This window comes from Coenobita brevimanus, chromosome 51, assembly GCF_032717465.1.
Source record: "Coenobita brevimanus isolate Jiangsu-jjx chromosome 51, ASM3271746v2, whole genome shotgun sequence".
NCBI classification, from domain to species: Eukaryota; Metazoa; Arthropoda; class Malacostraca; order Decapoda; family Coenobitidae; genus Coenobita; species Coenobita brevimanus.
This window is the reverse complement of record NC_137004.1, coordinates 38,569,018-38,595,536: the sequence shown is the minus strand read 5'-3', so window position 1 is coordinate 38,595,536 and position 26,519 is coordinate 38,569,018. Positions and strand designations below refer to the sequence as shown.

Below are 26,519 nucleotides of genomic sequence, written 5' to 3'. Positions count from 1 at the left end.
CTTCCCTTGGAGATTCTTCTTTACGATGTACCAGAGGTTTTCTATCGGGCTGAGGTCTGGGCTATTGCCTGGCCAGTCTTTCATGAAGGAGACCTCACAGTCACGAAGCCAGCTGGTGACAGATTTGGCTTAATGAGCAGGTGCACCATCCTGCTGAAACAGTCGTGCACCTGTGAGCTCGAAGGACTCAGGTAAATGATCACAAAGCAGCTCCAGGTAAGCGTTCTGATTCACTTTGCAGTTCTTGGGAAGCACAACAAGCTTCCCCAACCCCTTACCAGAGAAACAACCCCATCCCATTAGTGAATCAGGGTGTTTAACTGTGTTTTCCACGTAAGGGGGGTCAAGCGGGTCACTACCTCTGCGCCGGTACACTCGCGCTCCTTGATTACAGGTAACGGTAAACGTTGCCTCATCAGACCACAACACTGACAACCATTGGTCCTCATCCCAGGTAAGGTACTTTTAGCAAAGGTAAGCCTACAAAGTCACTGGTTACGTGTAAGAAGAGGCTTTCTCACAGGCCTGTGGCTTGTGTAACCAAGTTCATGGACTCTTCTAGAAACAGTCCGCACTGAAACCTCGCCAAACACTTCCGGGTTGCTCTCCTTAATTCTCCTTGCAGTCACACGAGGATTAGACTCCACTGCACGTTTGAGCATATTAACAGACCTCGGGGAAGTTTTCCTGGGCCTATCAGACCGTGGTTTGTTTGTAGGAATGTCACCACTGTTTTCCACTCTGTAATGGGCACACCACCTTCGCACTGTCGACCAAGCCACACCAACTAAATCACTAATTTCCTTCGTGGGGTGGCTTGCCTCCTTTAGAGCAACAATCTGTGATATTATTTCACTAGACATTTCACAGGTAGGGGCCATATTAAAGTAGCGAAAGCCAAAACACTGCGGTTCACTAGGTAAAAAATGGCGCAACAAGAGAGGGAGGAGCAGCTGGGTTCCCCTCTCTCTCGCAGTCTGCAGGCAACTGAGGCGCCAGCCAACCAGCGCGCAGTAAGGCCTCAGGCTGCTGTGATGTCATGTTAGCGCCCAAAACTTCTGGCTAAATTTTTTCTCCCAAAAAGGGTGATTCTTTTTTTGCCAAAACTATTGGGCGCCTTGATATAGGCGTCCAATACTTTTGTCAAGCACTGTATATGTGTATATATATATATATATATATATACAGTATATAGTAGCAGCCATGGCTCAGTTGGTTAAAGCGCTCCGCTCTGACCGAAGGGTCGGAGGATCGAATCCACCCAAGAGTCATTGGTAGACATCAAGAGGGGCATCCGGTCATAAAATGCTACACGCTCCAAACCAAAAGTCCTCTACCCAGGGGCAACACCTTAGCCCTTATCCAAAAAAGGGGGGACCTGGCTTAAAACTCACTCTCTCTCTCTCTCTCTATACAGTATATATTATATATATATATATATATATATATATATATATATATATATATATACTGTATATATATATATATATACATGTATATATATGTATACATATAAAGTTTTATATACACTCCTAGTCAATAATATATTGCCAGGTTGGTCACCAAATTTCCTTTATTTGGCTGTCTTGGCTGATCGAGTGATCAAAGCGGATTTGCCATCCAATCTGAAGAAAAAGGGGAAAAAAAAAGTATGACGCCTCACACCTGCGTGATCACTAATTGCAGTGATTAGTATTTAGTATTTAATACTATTTATCATCTATGATCAATTTGTCATGCACATGCTGCATGATCAATGTTTCTTTACATTTATTTTATTTTTTTATTTTTCAAGTGTGCAAACAGGTGTGCGGACCAATCCGCACTTCCACACCAGTACCTACGCACCTTTTTACCGAGGTGACCACACAACACACCTCCACACACCATTTCGCACTTCTGCACAGAGCAGATGTGCAGAGGTGTGGAAGGTGTGCAGAATTTGCCCAGCATTGAACAAAAACGATTTCACTGGGACAACTTTACTGTATGACTGCGACTCTCTTCTTTCGACAAGAGAGGAGGACTGAAGGATGCATTGAAAGCCAAGAATTATTTGATGCGCTATGTTTCACATGTACTGCTCTTGGCCATTATTACTTAAGGAATGCACCACTTTGGATATATATGTACAATGTTTACCACAGCAAGGTTATGTTCCAGATAATCTCCCTGTTCACACTGTCAACAACCCTGCTCATTCATCAAAGTGAAGATAGATGCTAGCACAGTACCATATATATAAAAAGGAACACTGAAATTTTCCAAAAACCACATTAGTAGAATTAAAGATGCAAAGCAAAAATAATGAATGATGAATGTGATACTGAATTGTCACTACAAAAGTGCTCACTGCCAAACAGTTGCAGTACTGTATGATCCACGTCATGCAAAACTGCTTGTAGGTGCCAAGGAATCTTCAGAAAAGTTTGTAACAAAATTGTCATGCTTGTGCAAAATATGCCTGTAGCACATACAGGACATGAACTGAGGCAAAATCCTGAGGAGTCAGTAGACAGGCAAGGGTAAGTTCCAAAGAATAAATAATTCAGCAGATAAGATGGATATGTCATGGAAGATGGATCAACCATTTGTGTGTTGGCAGGACAAAATCCAGCAAGTGGCTAAGATGGATCACACACCAGTATGATCTTGAAAAAAACAGATCTACAAGACTGGATTCCCAAGCAGGAGTGGCTGTGCTGGTAAGAACCATCATTTGAAAAAGATTAGTACCATGTGATGGCCTTGTGTATATGATTAAGTTTTCCATCACACCTCGGAGTTGGAGGGTAAGGCATTTTGTGTCTAGGATGAAAAGTTATTTCAATGAACAGTTGCTTCATTATTAAGATGATAATGAATGAATACTTATTTGTCACTTAAAGTACTCATAACTCCTTACAAAACTGGTCCTAAGAAAGAACTTTCTTCTGTATAGGTGCTTTTACCTGCAATCCCTCATGCCTTTAATTCTTCAGTTATGAACCAAAACCATGCCTCAAAGTTTTTCAAGTTAAATACATTTTGCTTTCATATATCATAGACTTTAAGCGAGGTCTGCCTGTGGTTAGAATGCATAATGAGCTTGGCTGGTGAATCCACTGAAGTGAAATGCTACTACTGTGGATTGTGTTGGGGCAGGTGCTGAGGGCCATGGCGACTAAGGACATGAGCCTTGAGATTCCACTTGAAGGTGGCACGGTAGTGGCAGAGGGGGCACTGGTACGGTCTCTCCCCAGTGTGAGTACGCAGGTGGCGTTCTAGTTTGGAGCGCTTAGCCTGATTCTTGCCCTCGAACCTACGTCCGCACACAGGACACACGAGCACACGCGGCCCCTGTAACAAGACACACACCTGACACCACCTCTGTCACACCAGTATCATCTCTACTGACACAAAGGTGACTCCCTTTTAACATTATGCTGCCACATCCTTTATCTGGGACTTACAAGGCCTCAACTGGAATGCATAACTATCTCCATGGTATCAGTGCCTTCTCACCACTCACTGCCACCATAATTATGTTACTGCAGGAAGGTCAGTTTTATGCACCACAATGCTGATCAATGTATACCCTTCAAGAAAAATACTTCATTCTCTACCACTGCTAACCTCATACAATACCCTCCATCCGTATGCTTTGTACTTCAGGAGTATTATTTGTTTGTAATGAATGCAGTGAGTGCTCTACAGTACCTGTACTCTAATTACCTTATGTTATTCTGAATTTTACATAACCTCAAAATGAAGTAACTTCAAACTTTAAAAACAAACCAGGTCAGTGACTGGTACAAAAATACTGTATATGACCTAAAGATGCCTGGTTGCTGAATGACAATCCACGAAAAAACTTAATTTGTAGATACTGTGTATATTCTCCGTGTACAGTAATGGCTATAAATGGTAAGGCTTCATTAAGGCAAATGAAAGCACTCTACTCTGGGTGTGCACGTGCATGCATGTACATGCAAGTGACTGCAGTGTAAGTAGTCCCAAACTATTGTCCAAATTTAAAACTTAATTCTCTTGACTGGATTTAATTCTCTTGACTGGATTTAATCATAATCCAGCAAAATTATAATTTACAATTGCAGAAGTGGATGCTATGCATGGCAAACACTACCTGCACTATATGCACCTTATCTAATGACCAGGTTAATTTTCATATTATATGGAAACTGTAATCCTGTTGTTCAGTTCTGACTTTGAGAAAAGCAATACAGAACTGAAATTTAAAACTAAAAAATTTTCATCTGATCATACTGTAGGTACAGTATCTCATTATTTCTTGTCAGTGACAGTGGTGGGTAGATGGCTTGGTGCACCCTCATAGGTAGGATGGTATGGCCTCAGCTCCATGTCTGGCTTCAATGTGTGTTTTAAGGTTGCCTTTTCTATTGGCACGGTGGGGGCATAGAGGACACTGGAAAGGTTTAACCCCAGTATGGATCTGCATGTGTCGCTCCAAGTTAGACTTGCTGTTACGTCCATGGAACTTCTTGCTACAGATGGCACAGGTCAGCTCACGCCAAATTGCCCCGTCATCACCTGCCAGCTCTGTCGGGGTTGGGTGTGGCCGGGGAAGTGCGGGTGCGTGGCGGGGTGGAGGAACCAGGCCAGAGCGAGGGGAGGTGGGGCCAGCCTCTCTCTGAAACACAAGAGTAAAGCCCTTGTTTAGGCCCTCTTCTTTCTTGATGGCTCCACCACACCACGTCACCCAACCATTCACCACTCCAGCTACTGTACAGCCTTTCCTTACTTGAGTCCAGTATGCACTTTCCCCACACACTCTGTCACTATAGTGTTTGCTATTGGTCAGTTTATGAATACTGTAAGATATTACAAATTACTAATTCACACTGAATATTATGCTGGTTCATAAATCCAGGAATACTATATTCTTCAATCAATACTAGTTGTTATTTATTCACCAAAGACTGCTGAAGCAAGAGTATCAATGTTGTCTTTTACAGAGCTGATGACAATCAAGGTAATATAATAATGTACTGTATATTTGTTGTTATCATCGTCTTCCGTATCATGTTGCAGTTACAAATTTTCCCAAAGATGTGTTTGGTTTGAATGATTAACAACAAAGAGGATTACCTCCCAACAGTTTGAATGATTAACAATAAAAATGGTTACCATCAATCTCCACTCTTGCCTGGGTGGCTCTCAATAATGAGAAGTTTCATCCTGCTCTAGAAGAGGAGGCTCATCATGGAGACCCAAAGTGAAGCACATGTTCTATCTGTGCCTGTGGGGAAGAATGGTCTTCTACCACTACACTAGAGAATAGCTGTTATGTTCCATGAAACTTCCAAAGGCCCTGGCTCGTCAGGATCACTGCAACAGGAAGAATAGGTAGCTGGAGGTGGCTATGCTCCATCATGGTGGAAAATCTCTACAAAATAGAATGACTGACTCTGTGGAGGAACCTCTCCCACCCCAACATTGGTCTTACCCACAGATGGGATGAATCCCGGCAGGACACAGACATAAAACACCTGTTCCCAGGTAGCAGTGGCCTGGGTGAAGGAATCAACTTCTCAGGTTCTGGTGTGATGGAACACACCCCTTCTTAGAACCTCTCTAAATTCATGCTTCCTCTTTGGCTGATCCCTGTAAGCTGGCAAACACAGGGTGCTCTTAAAAAATGAGCCTCCATCCAACTTCAGCACAGAAATGAGCAGATATCTCATCCCAGCAAAGGTAAAATCATTCCAGTCCCATGGGGGCCCAGTATGGTCAATCTTAGCACTGATGCAATAGTCAACTTGATCACTCTCCCATACCTTCAGTTTTAGCATCTTTCCTTACTGTACCAAACACTGCCTAAGGTCAAAAAATGAATAAATAAAAATAAAAAAGTTTTTGCAAAATCATTTTCTCTCTATCGGGATATAGCAAATGCACTGCATTAGTTATCATACTCAAAGTGTCTCAGACCCACTTTTCCTCCCCAAACCTATTTCTCATGAGGATATGATCACACAAGGCATTAACAAATGAAGAGCCAAGCTTAAGCCCAGGTGATGCAAGCTATGCAGTCTGATGATGCTGTCAGCACCAACCAACCTTGAATCAAGATACTAACTCAATATTTTATACAGTTCAGAAATTTCAAGACTAATTTGACAAATCAGTGAAGTTACAAAACCTTGATTTCTCAGCTGTTGCTTAGATTGAGATAAATCTGTTGCACCTAATGTACCTCTGTGAGGATGAAGTTTAGGTGGACATCATTCAAGGAAGTAGGTGATTAGGGACATCATCAACCACAAAAAGTATTTTGAAAGTATTTTGTGGTAGGTGGGGGCAGTCACCATCCACTCACTTGAAGTAGTGCTACTCTTGTGTGTCTGCCCTTTCCTTTTTTCCCTACATTTCTTCCTTTCTTCCTCTTCCATCATTCTTTACTTCATTCTTTCCTCATCCTACTGCCTGCAGGTGACTTTACGCTCCCTCTTATGTTTTTGTTTCCTTCATTCTTTTCTCTTCCTTCTGCCTATGGTTGCATCTACACAAGCCAAATGGTTTCCTGTACACCAGGAAACCATATACTACGCTGGGTGGTAACCATATAACCAAATTATGGCACCTGGTGGTTTTGTGGGTAATTTAGGCACTCAAATTGGATTGAGCCAAAGAAGGTTTATATCCAAGGGATGGTTGGGATTATTGCTCAAGTAATGCCACTCAGGGATGAGTGAGGTTGGTCACTCTCATCTTAAATGTCAGGACCAACTTGCCTAGCCCCGGGCTCCTATGCTCCTCATGGAGCAACGTAGGATTGGATGGTGAATGGATGGATTGAAATTATCTTTCAGAAGTCTTGGCAAAGTGGCCAAGAGGCCAGTCCTCAGCTACCTTACAAGTAACTCAGTCTTTTGACAACTGACTCAGTACAATCTCGTCCCCATGATTCAAATACTTAGAATCCATGGATGCTCAGACAAAAAGAGGCTTTAGCTTTCAACCACTGGCCATATTGCCACACAACATCATTGCTCCCCTTTCAGAATTTCAGGCCCAGAGGTACTGCCTCTGGTACTATGATACACTATGTCCTTTGCAATACATGTATTATCTTATAGAATAAGCTGATCTTATTACAATTAAACACTTGCCTAGCATTATTCCACTCCCATTCATAATTTCCTGTAACTGAGGGAAGCATAGTGGATGTACTTTAGTGTTGCCTTTCTATCTGCGTGTTCATATTTATATGTGCATGATTATGGTTGGCAACAAATTTACAGAGCCAACCCTTGACACATAACAACACCTGCACTAAGCTAAGACCTTGCTGGCTGGTCTTGTGAACATATAAGTCCAGACATTCAGTTTAAATTCCTGGTGATGGCAATGTTTCATGATTTATAATACTAATCATTTCTCCATCTGATACAGCTGGGGATTACCACTAAATTACTACCGAGGATGTACTTGTATTTAAATTGTTCTAAACTGTGACAACAGTAAACCTGTCTGAACCTTAAATCTTTGCCAAAATACAAGAAGTCTCATACACTTCCTCCTTTCTCACTATCTCTGCTTTATTCTCATTCAAGATACACTTTCTCTGCTTCTTAGGGAACTCTACAACATCACTTTTTTATGCTCAGGAGGTATCATTCAGGCTGAATCCATAGTCCTGCCACAGCAGGTGATTTATATCAACTTGCCAGATTGGAACAAGTCCAGGGCAGTGCACCACCATCAAATTTCAATGCAAAAAACTACATGAGGGTCAGAATTTTTTGTGTGAGTTATATGGAAGCACAGAAAAATATACAATATCACTAATTTATTGCAAAACTGTGTTGCTAAAGTTCATGCAAGTGGCAATTATGCTGTACATGGCAAAATTTATGTTGTGGGTAAGAAACCAAATCAAGCATAAGATAGGCAACTTTATTTCTAAGAGGGAACATTTTGAACTTAAGGGGTTAAGCAACTACCTCTATCAACCTCGTAGCCTCTTCAATGTGATAATGCATTACTTGTCCTATTTTAGCTGATGCCAGATGATTCTGTTCAGCCCAGGAGAGACCTCAATGAGGAGGAAATTATGAACATTTTTTTTTGTTATCATGAGATGTTCAAGTTGGAAGGCACCTCCTATACTTAGGGGCACACAAGTGCATTAGCTTCTGCACTCTAAAGACGTATAGTATTATGAAATATAAACACTATTTCCTGCTGGATAAAGCATTGCCAAGAGTAACAGTATAAATATGTGAAGGTGTGGTGTGACTGTTCTGAATGGTGCTATGGCAGTTTGGCATTCATGACAACAGACATGTCTGAATGGTGCTATGGCAGTTTGGCATTCATGACAGCAGACATGTATTTCAATATGGCAAAGTTAAATTAATTCAAGCTAATGTTATTGTACTGCACACAAAATATTGTGCTGAGAATTTAGTGTAGAGTTTATGGTTTCTATTCACCTTTTTCAGTCATGATCCTTTCTGTGTGTTAATGGTCATTTATATACTCAGAAAATGGGTTGAAGGAGTGCTGGTGCTGGTGGATGTTATGCCCTGTGCTGAGCTGCTCACAACCCCGGTAATTCCTTTTCTCCTGGCCTCTCTGCCTCATTCCTTTCATTCGGCCATCTGTCTCTTTCACCATAACCTTTTCTGAGGGATACAGGAGCTGACTTGATGCTTGCTGATGGGTTTGATCTCTAGTTACATCAGGTTTTTGAAATATTAAAGGATTGTGTTCCTGTTGCACTTCTTGAGTGCCACTGTTGGGTTCAGAGAGGAATCCAATTGTAGATGAATCCTGTCCAGTGTTGGCTTCCTCAGGATCATGAGTCCTGGTGTAAAATTGAGATCCATGGCGTGACTCAATGTGCATTTTAAGGTTACTCTTACGATTTGCACGATGTGAGCAGTGTGGGCACTGATAAGGCTTCTCCCCAGTGTGGATCTGAAAGTGGCGGTTGAGGAGGTAGTTTCGTTTGGTGCCTTGAAACTGGCGTCCACACACCGGACATTGAACACTTGCCCTGCCTGCTGCACCGTTGTCCCCGCTGTCACCGCTGCCTCCCTGCCGGCGAGAACACACGCTTCAGCCTCCTCTATCACTTTTTCACTCTGGCACAGTACAGTACAAAATTTTATTCACTTTTACCTCCTTAACACAGACAGCAGATACTAAACTTGGCTATCACTTGACAGCTTTAGCCATCAATAATTACATTAAAGGAGTTTTATGCATAGATGTAGGTGATCAATGTCAAATTTACTGATAAGAATACAGATATCGTTACAACATAAGGTAATTTTATTCAACTTGAGAGGCTTGTCAAGCTGGGAGGGTCATTACTATATAAAGCCTTTATAACCTTTGCACTCCAAACAAAGTCCTTTAATTAAATAAAATGGTTTGGATGTTGCAACAATATAATAAAAAGAAATCACTGCATTTGAGGGGTTAATATTTTCCAGCAATCTGGAATTACAGTACCTACTCTTGTTCACTTATCTACATGCAACATAGGAGTGAAAGACATACAAGTTCAGTAATATGGTAAAAAAAAAAAAAAAAAAAAAAAAAAAAAAAATGAAGGATTCAACTTTCTGGGCCAATATTGTCCCCCTCTTTTTTTCATTTTTATATTTATCTGAATCTGGGTACAGGCTAAGCAGTATATTCTCAAGATCCAGTAGTATATCCACACACCAAGAAAGGAAACACAGGATTCCCTGGCAACTCACACTTGACCACTAAAGTTCCCTGGCAACTCACACTTGACCACTAATATCCAATGTTTCTATCACACAATGCAAAAGAGATTGAGCAACAAGGACAGCCACCACTAGGTGACTACGGCTAATACGTGCAAGCATGTTGGAGCCTTTGTAAACGATATAAGATGTACTCTCTCTGGTTCAACCTGGCTTAAAAATGTCATCTCTTCATCCTGAAAGCCGGGCTGTGACAAGATGAACACTTGAATATGGTGCTAGTCACAAAAAGTGTTATGAAAAGGGTTTAGAGACAGTGTATTGTAATATTATGCCACTAAGCTATGGGAAAATGGAACAAAAAGAAGAAAATCTCCATTAAGTAATGTTGTTAGCAGAGATGTTTTTGTAACACATCAGCAACTCTCAAAGAATAACAAAAATTGTTCAGACAAAAACAAACCTTAATCCCTTCACTACCATCACGTCTTGCTTAACTCTTGCTACCACCAGACAGTTTATTTCAGCTTAGGGAATACCTCTAGTAATGAAGGGGTTAATGAAGGTTATATCTAATCCCTTGAGTTGCAAAACTTCCACCTAAGCTATTGTACATACACAGGCATCTGGCAGTGTTCATGATTGTTACACTGCCATTTTGCTGTACTTCTGCCTATCAGGATACTTTTATACCCCAAAATGCATCTCTTTGGAAATCACTTCCCCACAATAGCTTCCCCTCCAAACTTCAACCTACGACTGTTCATGTCCAACTGTTACATATTTTTTAATGAATGGAGGACACCTGTAAACTGGTTTATGGAATATTTTTTTTATTTAATTTGCTTTTCCTTCCTCTGTTCACCTTGCCTATAGATAGACAGATAGATAGACATATATATATATATATATATATATATATATATATTATATATATATATATATATATATATATATATATATCCACTCACTTGATGTAGTGCTGCCTACTTCTTCCTTAGCCTTTATCATTCTTTTTCTGTGCCTGTTGTCCTCTCTTCCTATTTCTCCCATCTCTCTTGTCACTTATTGCTTTTCTTTCCTTTACAGGTGGCTTTACATTGAGTGACAAGCCAAATGGTTTCCTGTTAGCCAAGAAACCATTTACAATGCTGGGTGGTAACCATATAACCAAATCATACGTGCTCCCTACGTGTCAGCAAGTGGGTTGGTGGAGGGTTAGTGCCCCTCCCCATAAAACAAACAACTCAAAGTCAAATGGCCACCCCTTACGGGATTATGGCGTCTTGAAATAGATATATATACTGTATATATATATATATATACAGTATATATATAGTAAGCCAAGAAACCATTTACAACGCTGGGTGGTAACCATATAACCAATCCATACGTGCTCCCTACATGTCAACAAGTGGGTTCGTGGAGGGTTAGTGTCCGTCCCCGTAAAACCAATAACTCAAAGTCAAGTGGCCACCCCTTATGGGATTATGGCGTCTGGCAATAGATAGATAGATAGATAGATAGATAATGTATATATCTATATATATATATATATATATATAGTACATTCATATGTATGTATCCAGTAATGTAAAGGCAGAGTATTTTTTCATTAAACATAAACTATTGTACTGGTAGGTTTATGAAAGATTAGTTTATGTTATTAAAAATGAATAAACAAGGATCAGATGAGATGGAGGGATGGGGTGGAGAGGTATATGAGAGAGGGGGGTGTGAGTTGGGAGCAGGGCAGTGAAATGGCGGGGGACAGGGCGACTTGGAGGCGATTTGTTTGTGGCCACCCCAAATGGGATTGAGGCGTTTGGCAATAGATAGATAGATAGAAGGATCAAAACTGTCAACAAGTGGAAAGAAAATCTGTTCATCATGAATATACAATTTTATTACACAATGACACTACTACTTCAGCACATTATGTTCTAGGATTTATCATTTACAAATGTACGTCAAATTATAAATTTATTTATACTAACAGGTCTCAATATTTCACAGCACTGGGAAGGTATAAACACTAACTTTTCATTAACAAATACTATTGATGAGGCTTATATTGTATACAGTATTAATGTACATTTACCCAGTGACTATCCACATTAATTTTTAAGGCTTCAAACCATACTATTATTCTGTAATGTGATTCTCTGAACCAAGCAACATAACTTCATTTTACTGAAGCCTCAACTGCAATTAGAGACTGACAAGCATATGTCAGAAAAATTGGGCCTTTGTTTAGTGGACACAGTGTTAAAGGATGACGCCAAGAACCATGCCACAGCAGTACAATCTGTCCCCTGCTATTAGTAACTGTGATCATGCTGTTTTATCATACAGCAGTTTTACTAAGTGTTAATGTTCAGTACCACCTGAAGCTTGTACATAATATACTATCATCTATTTATACCTTACCAACTCCAGAATTTATCCAGGGTGGGAAGAAAACTTCAATGTTCTATGCTGCTGAATATCAAAATTCAAGCCACTCCTAACCTTCCTCGGTCTCCATTCCCTTTCCCCACATCACTCCATGTCTTCCCCTCCTCATTCTCTTATCACCCACATACTCTCCGTCTTCCTTTCACATTTTATGTATCTAAACATGCTCAATGAAATCCATAGATCTAAATCCATCTCCACTCCACCATCTACACATAATTTTTAGTTTATCTCCTTCCCATGGTAACTCCACAAGCACTCCTAATGTAATTCATATCTATAACCCTAAAAGATATTACCATTTCCATGACCATCTTAAAAAAAAAAAAAAAAAATCACATGTTGTTTGATAAAAATGACTAATATTCTTCAAGAAAAATGCTACAGTAAAAGAAAAGTGTCAAAAAAAAAAGGTCCAGTACAATAAAGCAGCACACACAAATTATCATTACAATAAAGTGTTAGTGAAAAAATACCCCTCTACTTGTAGAGATTGTCTCCAATATTAACAGAATATTCCCTTCCTCTCTATACAAGACATGCCCCTACAATTGCAGGAATTGTAAGATATTCGAAAACTTTGTTTATGCTCTTACTTCTCAACTACTCTTGAACAATACTGTACCCTCAACATACAAGATCTGTTGACATTTCTTCAGGACCATGTTACTCATCACCTGGAAAACCTGAGTAAAAATGTACAGTACTAAAAGGAATAAGTCTCCAGGTTGCTCTAACTTCATGAGGATGGAAGTTTCTCAGCAGTTTTTGTTCTCAATCCTTTTTCTCTACTCATTCTTCCCATGACAGAGGGAATCTTCCTCTCCTAACATTGTCTATCATTTCATACTGGATCCTGGTTGATCTGGATCCACCATTAACTCACTATGAGGCTACCACACTCATATAGCAGATGCAGCTGTAAGGTACTGTACACGTCTGTTAGCATAGTACAGAATATACAAAACAGCCATTACATACTGCAATAAACTTTCCACTGTCCTGGGACTAGTCCTGTATTGTACGACAGAGATTGCCAAGAGTTCAGAAAATGCAAACACTGAAGTGACCTTGATTCTTCACATAACCTCAAGGCTTATATACTTTTGTCTGCCAAGATTATAATATTTCACTGCCTGCTGGCACCATGAACAATACCAAAAGAACGTCAAATGAAAATACAGCAGTGATAAACAAAGGGGAATAAAAGAGCTTAAACTGATTTCAGTACCTTAAAAAAAAGTATATTATATATATATATATATATATATATATATATATATATATATATATATATATAGATAGATAGATAGATAGATAGCTAGATAGACAGATAGATATAGATAGATAGATAGATAGTGTGTGTGTGCGTGTGTGTGTGTGTGTGTGTAAAATAATTTGAAATCAATAAAATTAAAATTTCAACTTTCAATATAATGTAGGTGAAGTTTTATATTTCACTTCACATTACACATGAGCTTTACCTATTAAATTTGATTTACTGTACACCAAAATAATAAATATATATGAGAATGTAATTCAAAATCAACCTTACACACTTCCTGTTCATTCACAAGTTTTAGTACTCACATTATTATAAGGGTGTGAGACTTTGGTCTGGCATAAAAATGAAGAAAGAAGGGTTAGAACAATGGAAATGGGGTTATTGCAAAACGTATCATATGTGGAGTGCAGAGAGTATATTGCATATGGAATAATGTGATTTATAAAAGATGGCGTATAAAGAAATCTATGGACAACAGAGCTGAAGAGAGCAAGCTTTGATGGTATGGACACATGTAGAGAATGGATATGTACAAGATGGTGAATGGGTATAAATAGGGAGGTGAAAAGGGTACATAAGGGAGAGTTTGCAGGTGGGAGGAGGTATGGTAAGCCAAGAAGGCTGACAGAAACAGTAAATGAGTGTGTGAGAAACAGAGATTAGGAAGTTGATGAGGCTAGGGAATAGACAAGGGAATGAGCTCGCAGGATGAACTGTAAAGAGTGCTTTTTTTTTTCTTTTTTTTCTTTTTTACTTGGCAGTCACTGGTTTAACTCTGTCTGATTAGTACTGGTTGATCAGGAATCTAAATATGGAAAGTGTGCCTGTGAGGTGGAGTCAGAATTCTGGGGGGTTTAAATGGTGAGTAAATGAGTGTGTGGTCCATTTCACTGGGCATGCTGTTAATTAGTTTTCCCACTATCATTTCCATTTTCCTTTTCCTTGTTTTCTGGACCCTACCTCGCCCTAACTGCAGGTGGAGAAAAAAAAAAAAAAGCCTTGTTGATGAGGAATTTCTTTAGCAGCTCTCAATTACAGCTGATATAACTGCCTACAGCACTTAAGCTTTCAATAGCCACATTGTAAAAGTAAACCTGAAAGAAATGTTGTAAAATGAACAAGAACTGTCATTATGCTCATTTTTTCTCTACCTATGTCCAGTGCTACATCACCTTATCACACTTATGCTAAATTAGGAAAATCAGGAATAAAGTGAAATACAGTACAGTATATATCTTCCAGAGCTGCCTTTTAAGGTAAAAATTTTGGTTCATAACACTGAAAGGTGGCATTGTTCAGTCTGTGTTGGTATACAGAAAGGGTGACTCAAGACTGAAGCTGCCCTGGCTGGTTAGGGATGCGGGGACGGGGTCGTGAACGGCAAACCAGGAGGTGTTGCTGCATGTTGTACTTCTGGTTGGTACGATGGGGGCAGTAGGGGCACAGGAATGGCTTCTCTCCAGCATGAATGCTTAAGTGCCTCTTTAGGTTGTATTTCTGATATTTTCCATGGAAGGTTTTGTTGCAGAGATGACAAGTGGCCTCCCCTTCCTGAGCTTGCGCTGAAAGGGGCTGGCGTGGGGTGCTTCTCCTTGCTTGTGACCCCTCTTCTGCCTTGCTCAGCTGTCGCTGCCACGCCTGCCAACCATACGAGCCTCCCTCCCCCTGCAAAGTGCAAATATCTCAGAGGAGGTCACCACAGGCCATCACAACATACACTTCATCATGGTTCAACGTTCTTTATGAAAAAAATTTAGTGCTAGTTTTTCATTATAACTTTTTCATTCATAACTTTCCATCTACTGTATATTTTCCATTTAAATCACCACTGTCCTACATAAACATAGTTATTTTAGGTATTACAGTGTTGTGTCACTCAGGCCCTCATTTTCCAATAAACCGTTCTTCAGAAGATTACATAATAAAATATTTTATCATTCTTTCATTCTTGTACAAGGCGGAGAGTTTAAATCAATCTTAATTCAGAAACATTCAATTTATCCATACCTTGACACCATGAACAGGGAGTGACAGGCTAGGCTACTGAAGAGCACTAGTTCACAACTTAACGTACAATACAGTACTGGTCAAGTTGGACTAGGCCACAAATCATCAATTCTAGAATAAGCATTCTTTCTACTTCATGTGTTGACTTGCTAATTCTGGTGGTGTGGTGACAGTACTGAGAGGCAAGTGTGGTGACTGCTTCTGTAAAGCGCAACCAGGGCCAACTGGTGACTGAGACTGCTCATGGTGCCCATCTCCAGCTACCAAGGATCCATGCTTCCGCTCTAGATGGCGGTCCAGGTTGTGCCGGCGGTTGAATTGGTGGCCACACAGATGACAACTGAACGGTCGAACACCACGGTGAATGTCCAAGTGACGCTTCAAGTTGTACTTGTGGTATTTGCCGCTGAAATGGACTCCACACACAGGGCAGTTGGTGCCTTCCGAGTTGCCAAAGGTTGAGAGCGAGAGGGAGGACGACATGGGTGGAGATGAAGAGTGCAGGAGCGTTGTTGGGTGATGATGGTGGTGATGGTGCACAGAGCTCTGTAACACAAGGGCTGGACTCAAATTCTATCATCAGAAGACTGAAGACCTACAGACATACTCCCATTTTTCTCTGCACTGAGGTAGTACTAGTTTCTGGTATTAACTAAACAGCATACTGTACATTTTGTACTAACAATGATTTGAAAGATAGGATTTAGGAACACATCTGCTGTTCTTTCCTTGAAATATTCTAAATGAAATGGAAATTGCTGTTCATCAACATTTCATTAATATATCTTCTTTCTTTGCAACATCCATAAATAAGGTAAAGCAATGCGAGTGTTTCTGTTTACACTGTAATATTCAACAAAATTAGTGCATTTCAATAACCAACAATACACCAACACCATTAGCACGAGCAGCTTGTAACTTGCTGGGGCATAATTTGCATCATTCTCTGCTGGTTTTCAATGTACTATCAATTGGTATGTAAGGAAAGATGAGAGTTAAAAGTTATTTTCCATCAGGTCCTTAAAAATACTTTTGTTATTCTTGAATGATAGGTTCATATCCAACCAAGAAGGTCCTTGAGCTGCACTTCATATGCATCATCACTGTGCTCAAAACAGGTAATGTTGACCAAGTGCTAACATAGCATCATACAGAGGTCACTTGCTGTGGCCAATTATGGCTATTGTGGGAGCGTAGTGCCATGCCTGGCCAGCAAGTGGCCCTTTAGATGGCTCTTTCTGTTGAAGGCATGGGAGCAGAGGGGACACCGGAAGGGCCGCAGCCCAGCATGTATACTCAAGTGTTGCTTTAAGTTGAAGGTTCGCTGGGAGCGCCTGCCACGGAATTCCCGCCCACACACACCGCAGATGGAACTGCCTTCGCCCCCCTCTGTCTCCTCCCTCCATGGGGCGGCCATTGCTGCTCCCTCACCAGGGAAACCGCCGCACCCCTGCCGGCAGGAAATAGTCTCAGGTCATCCGCAGTTACCACCACCACCACCATCACCACTATCATCATGTCCAACACCACCACCATCAATGGAATCACCACAACCATCTCCATCACCAAACCACTCCAACACTCCAACCAGAAACAAATACAGTATTGTAAGCCATCCACCGCAGCAGGTGTTGAACAAGATGTACACTTCTATTTTGACCTTTGCTTTGAACTGTGGGACAGTTGTTAACATGAGCAAGAAATCCAAATTTTCAGATGGCAATAAAATTATGGCAACTTGTAAAAATATATTATGATTATAAGCTGCTTTGATGAGAGTCAAAAGGAGAAAGAACAATGCTCAGTACAGTGTTTTAATCTGTTAGTTACAATTAACAGCTTATGCAGCTGTCTGGAAAACCAACCCATGTAAAACTCCATTTACTCCTCATACTTATGTACATTAACCAGTATATTCTGTTAATACAAAGTTGTAATTAACACACTTGTCACTGTGTACTCCACATCTACTCTCCTTCAAATATCATCATCACAAGAGTGAAAAGTATCATTATGATACTGTATCACCGTTACTGATATACCCAATTTAAAAAAAAAATGGTGGGCCTATAAGAGATCATAATTTGCTTATAGTTACTGGAAAATACAAGAGAACAGATTGCACAACTATACCAAAGATTCTGATAAGATAGCTATCAGTGCATGTTTATCTGTTTTCCCCCACGAATCATAACACTTCAAAATCTCAATATATCCACAATTGCTAAGTCCTGGACTGGGTGACTAACATGGACCAGAGACATATGGCATCAATAAAATATTCTTAAAAGCATGGCAAGGCCTGCAGCACATAGTTTTGACACATAATCTGATGTGGTCTCACAGAAGTTCTCGCAAGATGAACATATTTCCCTTGTTTGATAATGAGCTATAAAAACTTGAGTGTGTTGTTTTACTCTGAACAACAGTTAAAATACAGTACATTATAAATAAACTTTCTCTGGAGAGTTAAAAAGCTATTGTGTGTGTGTGTGTGTGTGTGTTCTTACCAAATTATCTTTAAAGGAATAAGTAAAGCATGTACCGTCCCGTGTATTAAACCACTTTTATCATACACATCCTTAATTTTAGGAACAGTTTTGGCACACACTACTTCATTTGGTAGTGCATTCCAGTGATCAATTGCCCTATTTGAGAACCTGAATTTCCTTATGTCTTATCACCTCTCATTTTATGCTGTGTGTGTGTGTGTGTGTGTGTGTGTGTGTGTGTGTGTGTGTGTGTGTGTGTGTGTGTGTGTGTGTTTCCCCAGCCATCATAAATAAAAGTAAAATCCACTATTTCAACAGTCATTAGAAATTCAAAATAATAAACACTATATGCTATGTCTGATACAGTTATCATACTTTTGTATCAAACCAAGCAACACCTCCAGTAGGCCAATGCACTGACTATACAATATAACTTTGTCTATCCATCCGTCTATTGCCAGACACCTTAATCCCGTATCGGGTGGCCACAAACAAATCGCCTCCATGTTGCCCTGTCCCTCGCCATATCACTGCCCTGCTCCCAGCTCACACACCCCTCTTTCATACTTGTATACCTCTCCACTCCATCCCTCCATCTCATCCTCGGCCTCCCTCTCCCTCTCCCTCCCTCCATCTCGTCCTTGGCTTCCCTCTCCCTCTCCCCACCTCCACCTCATTCACATACACTTTCCTCATCAATCTTTCACTCTCCATCCTCTCCACATGGCCAAACCACCTCAGTGTGTTTCTCCTAATGTTTTCTATCACATCAACATCCACACCACAATGCTCCTTCACTTCCTTATTTGTCAATTTGTCTCTCCATGTGACTCCACATGCTCCTCTCAAATAATTCATTTTCACTGCCCTCACTCTTGACTCGTGTCCCTCCAACAAGATCCAAGCTTCACTTCCATACATTGGAGTTGGTATCACAATACTGCCATGCAGTATTTAATTTTGATATTTCATTTTATGGCATAAACGGACAGTACTGTAGCAATAAAACAGCCCTTCCAATCCAATTAAGTCTTTTGTATTTTATTCTCACGACCTCCACATAATTTCTTACAGTTCGAGATTTTTTCAAACTCCAGGGGCTACATATTGCCTTTATTAACCCATTCACTAAAAAAGGTCTTTGCAGAGTTGAATAAAGAAGTCTGAATGTAGCAACAATAAACCACACACACATACAAAAAAATAAATGACATCAATGGACTGAAAGGGTTAATAGAACTGTATTTTTGGTATCAGTATGCAGAAGGGGCTGAAAGCTATTTATGCGTGAAAGCAAAGTATTATGGCAGAAGACATAGAGAAGGATGAAAAACAGCAATGAGTATAACAAGCAAGTAAAAACACAATGAGCAGATCAAGCAGTTGAGAATGAAGGATAAGATCTTCATGATTTGTTATACGATGTACTAAGTTTTTCAGGTACAGGATATCATAGGTAAGCATTCTGTACTGTACACAATGGTACAATGTTTCTCACCAAGTACTCTAACAAAAATGCATGAGGGACCATTAGCAACACTACAATTAACACTCAACTTCAGTTAGGCTGATCTGCTACAATATCATATGATGAATATGCACACATGTGTATGGGGTGATGTATCTGTGTGATATACAAAACTTTTATACTTTACACTGGAAATCAGTCTAAATATCATAAAAAAAACTACATAAAATAAATCTGTGAGAAACTGCGCATATGAACTGCAGTAGTGTTACTTATGGGCACCCTTTTATTACAATATTTTGGGTCATGGACCAAACAATACTGTATTTGGCAATATACAACACAGCAACTATTCTTGAAGTTTAATACAACATTTAAAGTAAAATTAACACTGCACCATTGTAATTATACTGCAAAGTTTCAGAAATTTACTAACTACAGCTCTAACAGTAAGTGTGTAATGTGCAGTGCATAGTGCTTTGAAGATTAAAAAAAGAAATCAGTTTTCATTCTGTAACACAGAATTACAATACATCACTTTAATAAAACTGTATGCAACAAAGATTTTACCTACCTAACCACCCCAACAAATTAATCCAAAGCTTTACTACTGCATGAGTTTGTCCTTGTGCAGTGTGCCAAGGTGTCGCTTAAGGTGGCTCTTCCTAACAAAGGTCTGAGAGCACATGTAGCACTGAAATGGCCTGAGGCCCGAGTGGATGGCAAGATGTTGCTTGAGGTTGTTTTTGCGGTTGTTTCCAAAAAAGTTCTGCCCGCACAAAGGGCAGACGGTATCGCTCTGTGAACCCCCCGGGAGCATGACCTCACCCTGCAAAATAATGACCAATTGCTCAGCTCCAATCAGGTCATTTACACTAAAAAAACTACACTGTGTAATAGTTTCTGTACATCAATAATGGTGATTCATTAGTATACTGAAAATACAATAACATGAAATATTTAACTGGTACAGTTAAGATCCCAATCTTTTATCCCTAACTGAGATGGAGCCATAAAATAAAGAAAGAAAAAAAAAAAAAGGGACACAGTTATATATTGTTTAATAATTCCTTATATCTACTTATCTATTGCCAGATGCCTTAAACCTGTAAGGGGTGGCCTCAAACAAATCGCCTCCATGTTGCCCGGTAATATTTTGCTGACTGCAAATAAAGTTGCCTTTTCATATTTCCTTTCTTTTGACTCTCAACAGAGCCTGATAACAAATATCTGAAGCACTGAAACACACAACACACTAATGTTAAAATTTTATTGTGTAACAGCTATGGACAGAAAAATGGAAGGACAGGATACAGGGTCTTTCTGTGTTTTAGCAGAAGATAAGGCATATGGAATCAGCCAATTTTCCCCTTCTGTTTCATAAAATCTCATGAATAAATTAAACTTCAACTCTGCCATTAGTAGATGAAATATATTAAACTTCAACGCTACCATTAGCAGATGACATTTATTAAACTTCAACTCTACCATTAGTAGATGATACAACTGTACATAACAGGCTTTGAAGATGGCCTTTAGCACTGCATGAGTTTGCACCGGAAATACAAAAGCAATTTACCTCAATAGTGTAGTAATTTTCTCAGTATAAACTGTATGGTATATACAGCATAAAACATGTACAGTGTATACATGATTCTTTAAACAATTTAGACTCTGTATGATGGTGGTATGAATAAAAGAAAATTCTGCCATACCTCTGTATTTGTTTTAAATTTATGACAATGTTTTTATATCATTTCATGATCTATGTCATGACCAAATTCAGTATATTCAATCCATTGCTATATACAACACTAGTTCAGTAATATAAAACTGTGGTGTATGGTTCATTTCATACTGTGCTCCCACATCCTCTTGAAAACTCCATTCATATGGTAATCTTTTGATCCAACACAATTACAATATACATAAATTATTTTATTTTTTCTAATTAGGTACAATATAGCAAACTGCATCACTATACTGCACTGGAGCAGCAATAATGACCTACTATGACAGTACAGACGATGGCCCTGAACCTAACAACACTGAATTTATTTATGGTCACTCTCTCTAAAAAAAAAAAAAAAAAAAAAAAAAAAAAAAAAAAAAAAAAAAAAATATGGTCACTCTCTCTCTCTCTCCCTCAAAAAAAAAAAAAAAAAAAAAGAGAGAGAGAGAGAGAGAGAGAGAGAGAGAGAGTGTAGCACTGCCAAATTATCTGATTTCTTACTTCATCCATCAGTAGTGAACAGATACTGATTCCTTGTTAGCTTGGAGTTATTCATAATAAGATGCTGCTCTCAAGACATTTGTATTTACATTTTGATATCCCTGACCTCTTGAAATAACAATGATGGGCTGATGGTGTGCTTCAAATAAAACACCAAATTTAAAGCTTAGACTGAACAAAAAATATTATAAGAATGTAGAAAGTGCTACAACAGCTCTGTACATTAGCTCCATTAGTAATATGAAATGGTATTTCTGGGTAAGGACCCACTAAAGGCATGTTCATAATCCCCCAGATTATCCTGTATAATAATAAGTGGCATTTTTAGCTTTCTTAATACACCCCCACACCCCCATACACATATGCTATAAATCCTGCTATTCACAAACAGTCATTTTTATGGATGTGTGGATAATTGATTGTGTACAGTCAGGCACTCCACTCAAGACAATGGAAACAGCAATAAAATCAGCCCTCAAATCATACTGTGTACATTCATGCCATCTTAGTTTACCTGTACTCATCACCTAGCTAATACACGCAATAACCAAATGTCCTCTACATTCTGCACACTATTATGTCTCTCAGTATAATATAACATGTCATTTTCACCACTCCTAGTTCAATGCCTTTTTATCTGCAGACACGGTCATCCAAAATTACCCATGTTTTCAATCACAGACCATTACAGTTTTCACAAATGAAACATACAACCTCCCTTCCTTAAAGAAAGCGTCCCTTCATAGTCATTTCAAGCAACCACTTGAGCTTATTCCAGCAACAGTACAGTACTTCTGACTCTTCTGGCTGAGCTGCCTTCTGCACCAACCCCACACTAATCAGGTCACCCAGGTAGCAAAACTCCCTAACACACTGATGAGTCACATCTCCTATAGTAACCTCAGCTGAATTACATTTTCTTCCATGCATATGGCACTCCTGTAACTGGCCTTGCAAACTATCTTTTACTACCAAAATTATGGAGCATTAAGTTCTTTAAAGTTTTGTATGTTACTGGTACAAATGAATACAATATTTGTAGGTTCTGTGTTTGATCCTGTTGTTGCTGCCACCTGAACATCAGTAACTTTAGCCATAAGACTGTCCCATTAAAAATGTCCCTCTTCCAAGCACAGTAAATACTCAGTTTCAATAAGTGGCATTCCAGTTTCCATTATTTTTTCTGAATAAATTACAGTATAGCTACTGCTGCCACCTACTGCATGTAAGGTTATAAGGAATCACTGGTTTATGTGACAGTGTCAACATGCAAATAATTATATTTCAAGCATCCCTAAAAAAAAAAAAAAAAAAAAAAAAAAAAAAAAAAATGCTGTGCTGGTATCATCTCCAAAAGCCACCTGCTTCCAGCTGTCAATAGCATGTTGACTATGGAGCACATTTGTAGCCTTTACTACACAGAACCAAATTAACAATGTGACTTTCTCTACCAAAGTACACTTTTCTACCAGTTTTTATATTGGCATATCAACATACAGAAGGGAAACAGCTTGCCTTTAGTGGTACACATATTTAACAGAATAAACAGCATGCTATAGCATTAAGATAGCTACTAATTACTGAGTACTGATAATCTGCAGACTATAAAAACAAGTTTCCAGTGCAAAAACTTATTTTTGCCATCAATCATCAATATGATTTATCACATCTCTCAGACCTATGAATTATTAATACAGGTGACCCTAGCATACCAAAAAATATATATTTTTTTATTAATGTACTTCATATAAACAAACCACAGTACACAGTAATAAAGACATTAGGTGCATCCAAATTTACTCCCGTACTGTATTTGCTCCTTCATATTTTATTCACTAAAGCTACCTAGTTTTAAAACTCAGTTATGCCTCCAGGTCTGTCATCACCATCATCATCACTGTCACCATCCTCATCATCATCATAATCATCAATGCTTATCAATTCTGTTGGTCACTTTTAATTTGATCAACTGCTTTATGCACTGAGGCAAAGTGGCGCTTCATGGAGACCTTTTGGTTGAATGACATGTTGCACACAGGACAAGTAAAAGGCCGTAGCCCAGCATGAATGGTGAGGTGTTTCTTGAGGTTGTATTTATGGTAATCCCCCCTGAAGATCTTCCCACACTCAGGGCATGAAGAACATTTTAACATAGCCACATTCAAGGAGGTCGAAGATGATGATGGAGGGGAAGTCGGGGCTGACGAGGATGTGGATTGGAAGGAAATTTTGGACATGCCATGTGAGGTGTTTAAAGAGATGGCTGAAGAGAAAGGGGTTGATTGGTCGGGTATGGTGAGGAGTGTCCTAGCGATGGCGACCTCCGAAGTGGAGAGATGCGAGTGGGGCCGAGGTCGCGGATTTCTGGAGGCCACCTGGAAAATAATACCCAGGTCATGAAGGGCTCTCTCAAAATGCCGGACCATACAAAATCACAGCTACCTGCACCTACTAACTAAAAATATTTGCCTTGTATTGCCCACATTACACAACTGTCCATCTTTACCATCCCCACTGCTGAATTTAGTTGCTGATATGGTTATATATATAAGTACAGTATTAAAACTGTTCAGCTTCACAGATAATGCCATGCTGCAATGCACTGGTAAGACATGTATACAACAAATTACAAAACACTGACCACTAATATGATAATGCAATGTAAAAATTACATAAAACTACATATCAAGCATGTGTTACTTTATTAGATGCCTTACAGGAAATAATATTCTTGTCTGATAATTCAACTACAGTACAGTATCACTGTTCATGAAACATGGAATATGCACAGATTTAACAAGACCCGCCTGGCTGCATTTAATGGTTATACGTGCCTACAGTTTGTCAAAATTCTATAAGTGAATTGTTACCAAAATGCTCTACTCTGCCTATTTTTCTGCAATATATCAATGATATCAAGGGACATGCTTAAAAGTATAAAAAGATACTACTACATGGTTCTTTTTGCAAACTGCCTCTTTGAGATTCATTTAAATGAGAAAAACAAATTAAAATGCATACAAAACAGATTGGCACATACAGGATTTCTTTCTTAGCCATGTTCTGCAAAGCATACAATGATTTTGTAAGCTCTGCTAGGTATTGTTACTGTTTACATCCATAATGCAACTGTTCTCTGCTAGCCACTGTTTCCACTAGTAATTCAATCTCACCTTTCCATGCTTACTGGTGTAGGCTGAGTGAGCCCTGACTGGACTGGGGAGTGCTAGCTTCATCAGTATGGAACATCACATTTTGGTTTCCCACTGTCCGTGTTGCTTGATTATTTGCTGCTGCCATTGTATGACTATTTGTTACTGTCAAACTAGATAAGTCTTGGGTACACATAGCTGAAAGAGGAGACATCTTGGCTCCCTGTGATATATCCAGATGTCTCTGAGGTGGGTCCTGAGTTTTGCCTCCCTTCATCCCATGCACTGACTCTAGATGCCTCTTCATGTTGCACTTTTGGTTAAATGCAGCAGAGCAGCATGGGCAGGGGTACGGTCGCTCACCCGTGTGGATGCTCATGTGCCTCTTCAGGTTGTACTTCTGATATACGCCATGGAAACGTTGTCCGCAGGTTTGGCAAGAAGTGTAGGTGGTGGCTGGCCCAGCACGACACACCTGGCCCCCCTGCAACACAAGGCCGCTCTCAGACCTCACACTTTTATTTTATTCACTGTCCACCACTACATTTACTTTCACCACATCAGTGTGCCATTATATTAAACTTTTCACTTATACAATTTTCACATTTTACATACTGTAGTGGTAATAGATAAGCTTCACTAAAAATTAACAAAGTACTGTACTCACAATCCTAGGCCCACCACCAGTTGTACATCAGTCATTAAATGCATGCATCAAACTCCAAAGATATTACTGCAAACACCATTTACCCTTACCATTAATATTGTTGTCAAGATACTGTATGCATTTCCATATTGTATATATACACACCATCATTAATATTCACAAAATCCCCAAGGCAGATTTATAGAATCAAAAATTTAATGTAATATCCAAGACAACAACCAAGTTTTAGCTTTCAATACATACATACAAACATACTAGCACATTCCTGAAAAGTAGTGTTCCATGATGCAAGGGTATACTGTACCTTGTTCATGTGAGGGTGCCTTTCCAAATTGCACTGTTTCCTACAATATCCCAATTAAGTTTCTTAACTCTGAGGTAATTTTTCAGAATCTCATGTCATATTTTCTTTGATGTGCCTACAGGTGTTCTCCCTTCCACTTTCAAGTCTGTGTATTGTTTCACTGCCCCCCCCCCCCATCTCTCTCCCTCCCTCTCTCTCTCTCTCTCTCTCTCTCAGATAGTATATACATATATACTGTATATACAGCCATGCACCACTTAGAGTTCATGATACATTCTGAAAAATAGGACATTAAGTGATCTGAACATTAAACGACCACCGTAACTTATGCACCGTATACTGTAGCTACATTGTACAATACCTATACAGGTATATGGTATACACTGTACTGCATATTACTTTTAAATTACAGTGAAGTATAAAAATCTCAAATAAAGATTTTTTTTTTCTGGATGGGTTTTTTATTTCTATTATATTCTTATGGTTCCCCGGATGTTAAACCAAATGGATGTTGTGTGGTCAGACGTTAGGCGGCGCATGATTGTGTGTGTGTGTATATGTACTGTATGTGTGTGTGTGTGTGTGTGTGTGTGTGTGTGTGTGTGTGAGTGTGTATTATATAATATATATATATATATATATATAAAATACACTCACACAGTTCAAATGTGACCTGGATATCACCTACACTGAACATGCTGAAACTCTGCTTTATTTATGGAGGGGAAAACAGGACATAAGATTGGT

The 26,519-nt window shown here is 39.3% G+C and overlaps 1 protein-coding gene across 2 annotated transcripts in view; it reads right to left on the bottom strand.

Annotated features, from left to right (window-relative positions):
- The window catches only part of LOC145400268 (uncharacterized), a 213,305-nt gene that overhangs the window by 48,575 nt on the left and 138,211 nt on the right, over nucleotides 1-26,519 (bottom strand). Inside the window, exon 5 of one of the 2 annotated variants that reach the window (XM_080272817.1) lies at nucleotides 23,560-24,024. The exons of the other annotated variant lie outside the window; for it this stretch is intronic. Within the exon in view, the coding sequence (XP_080128943.1) occupies nucleotides 23,587-24,024 (438 nt within the window). The 3' untranslated portion in view covers nucleotides 23,560-23,586. Of the gene's footprint in view, nucleotides 1-23,559; nucleotides 24,025-26,519 lie in introns of those variants that run through there. 2 annotated transcript variants of the gene reach the window in all.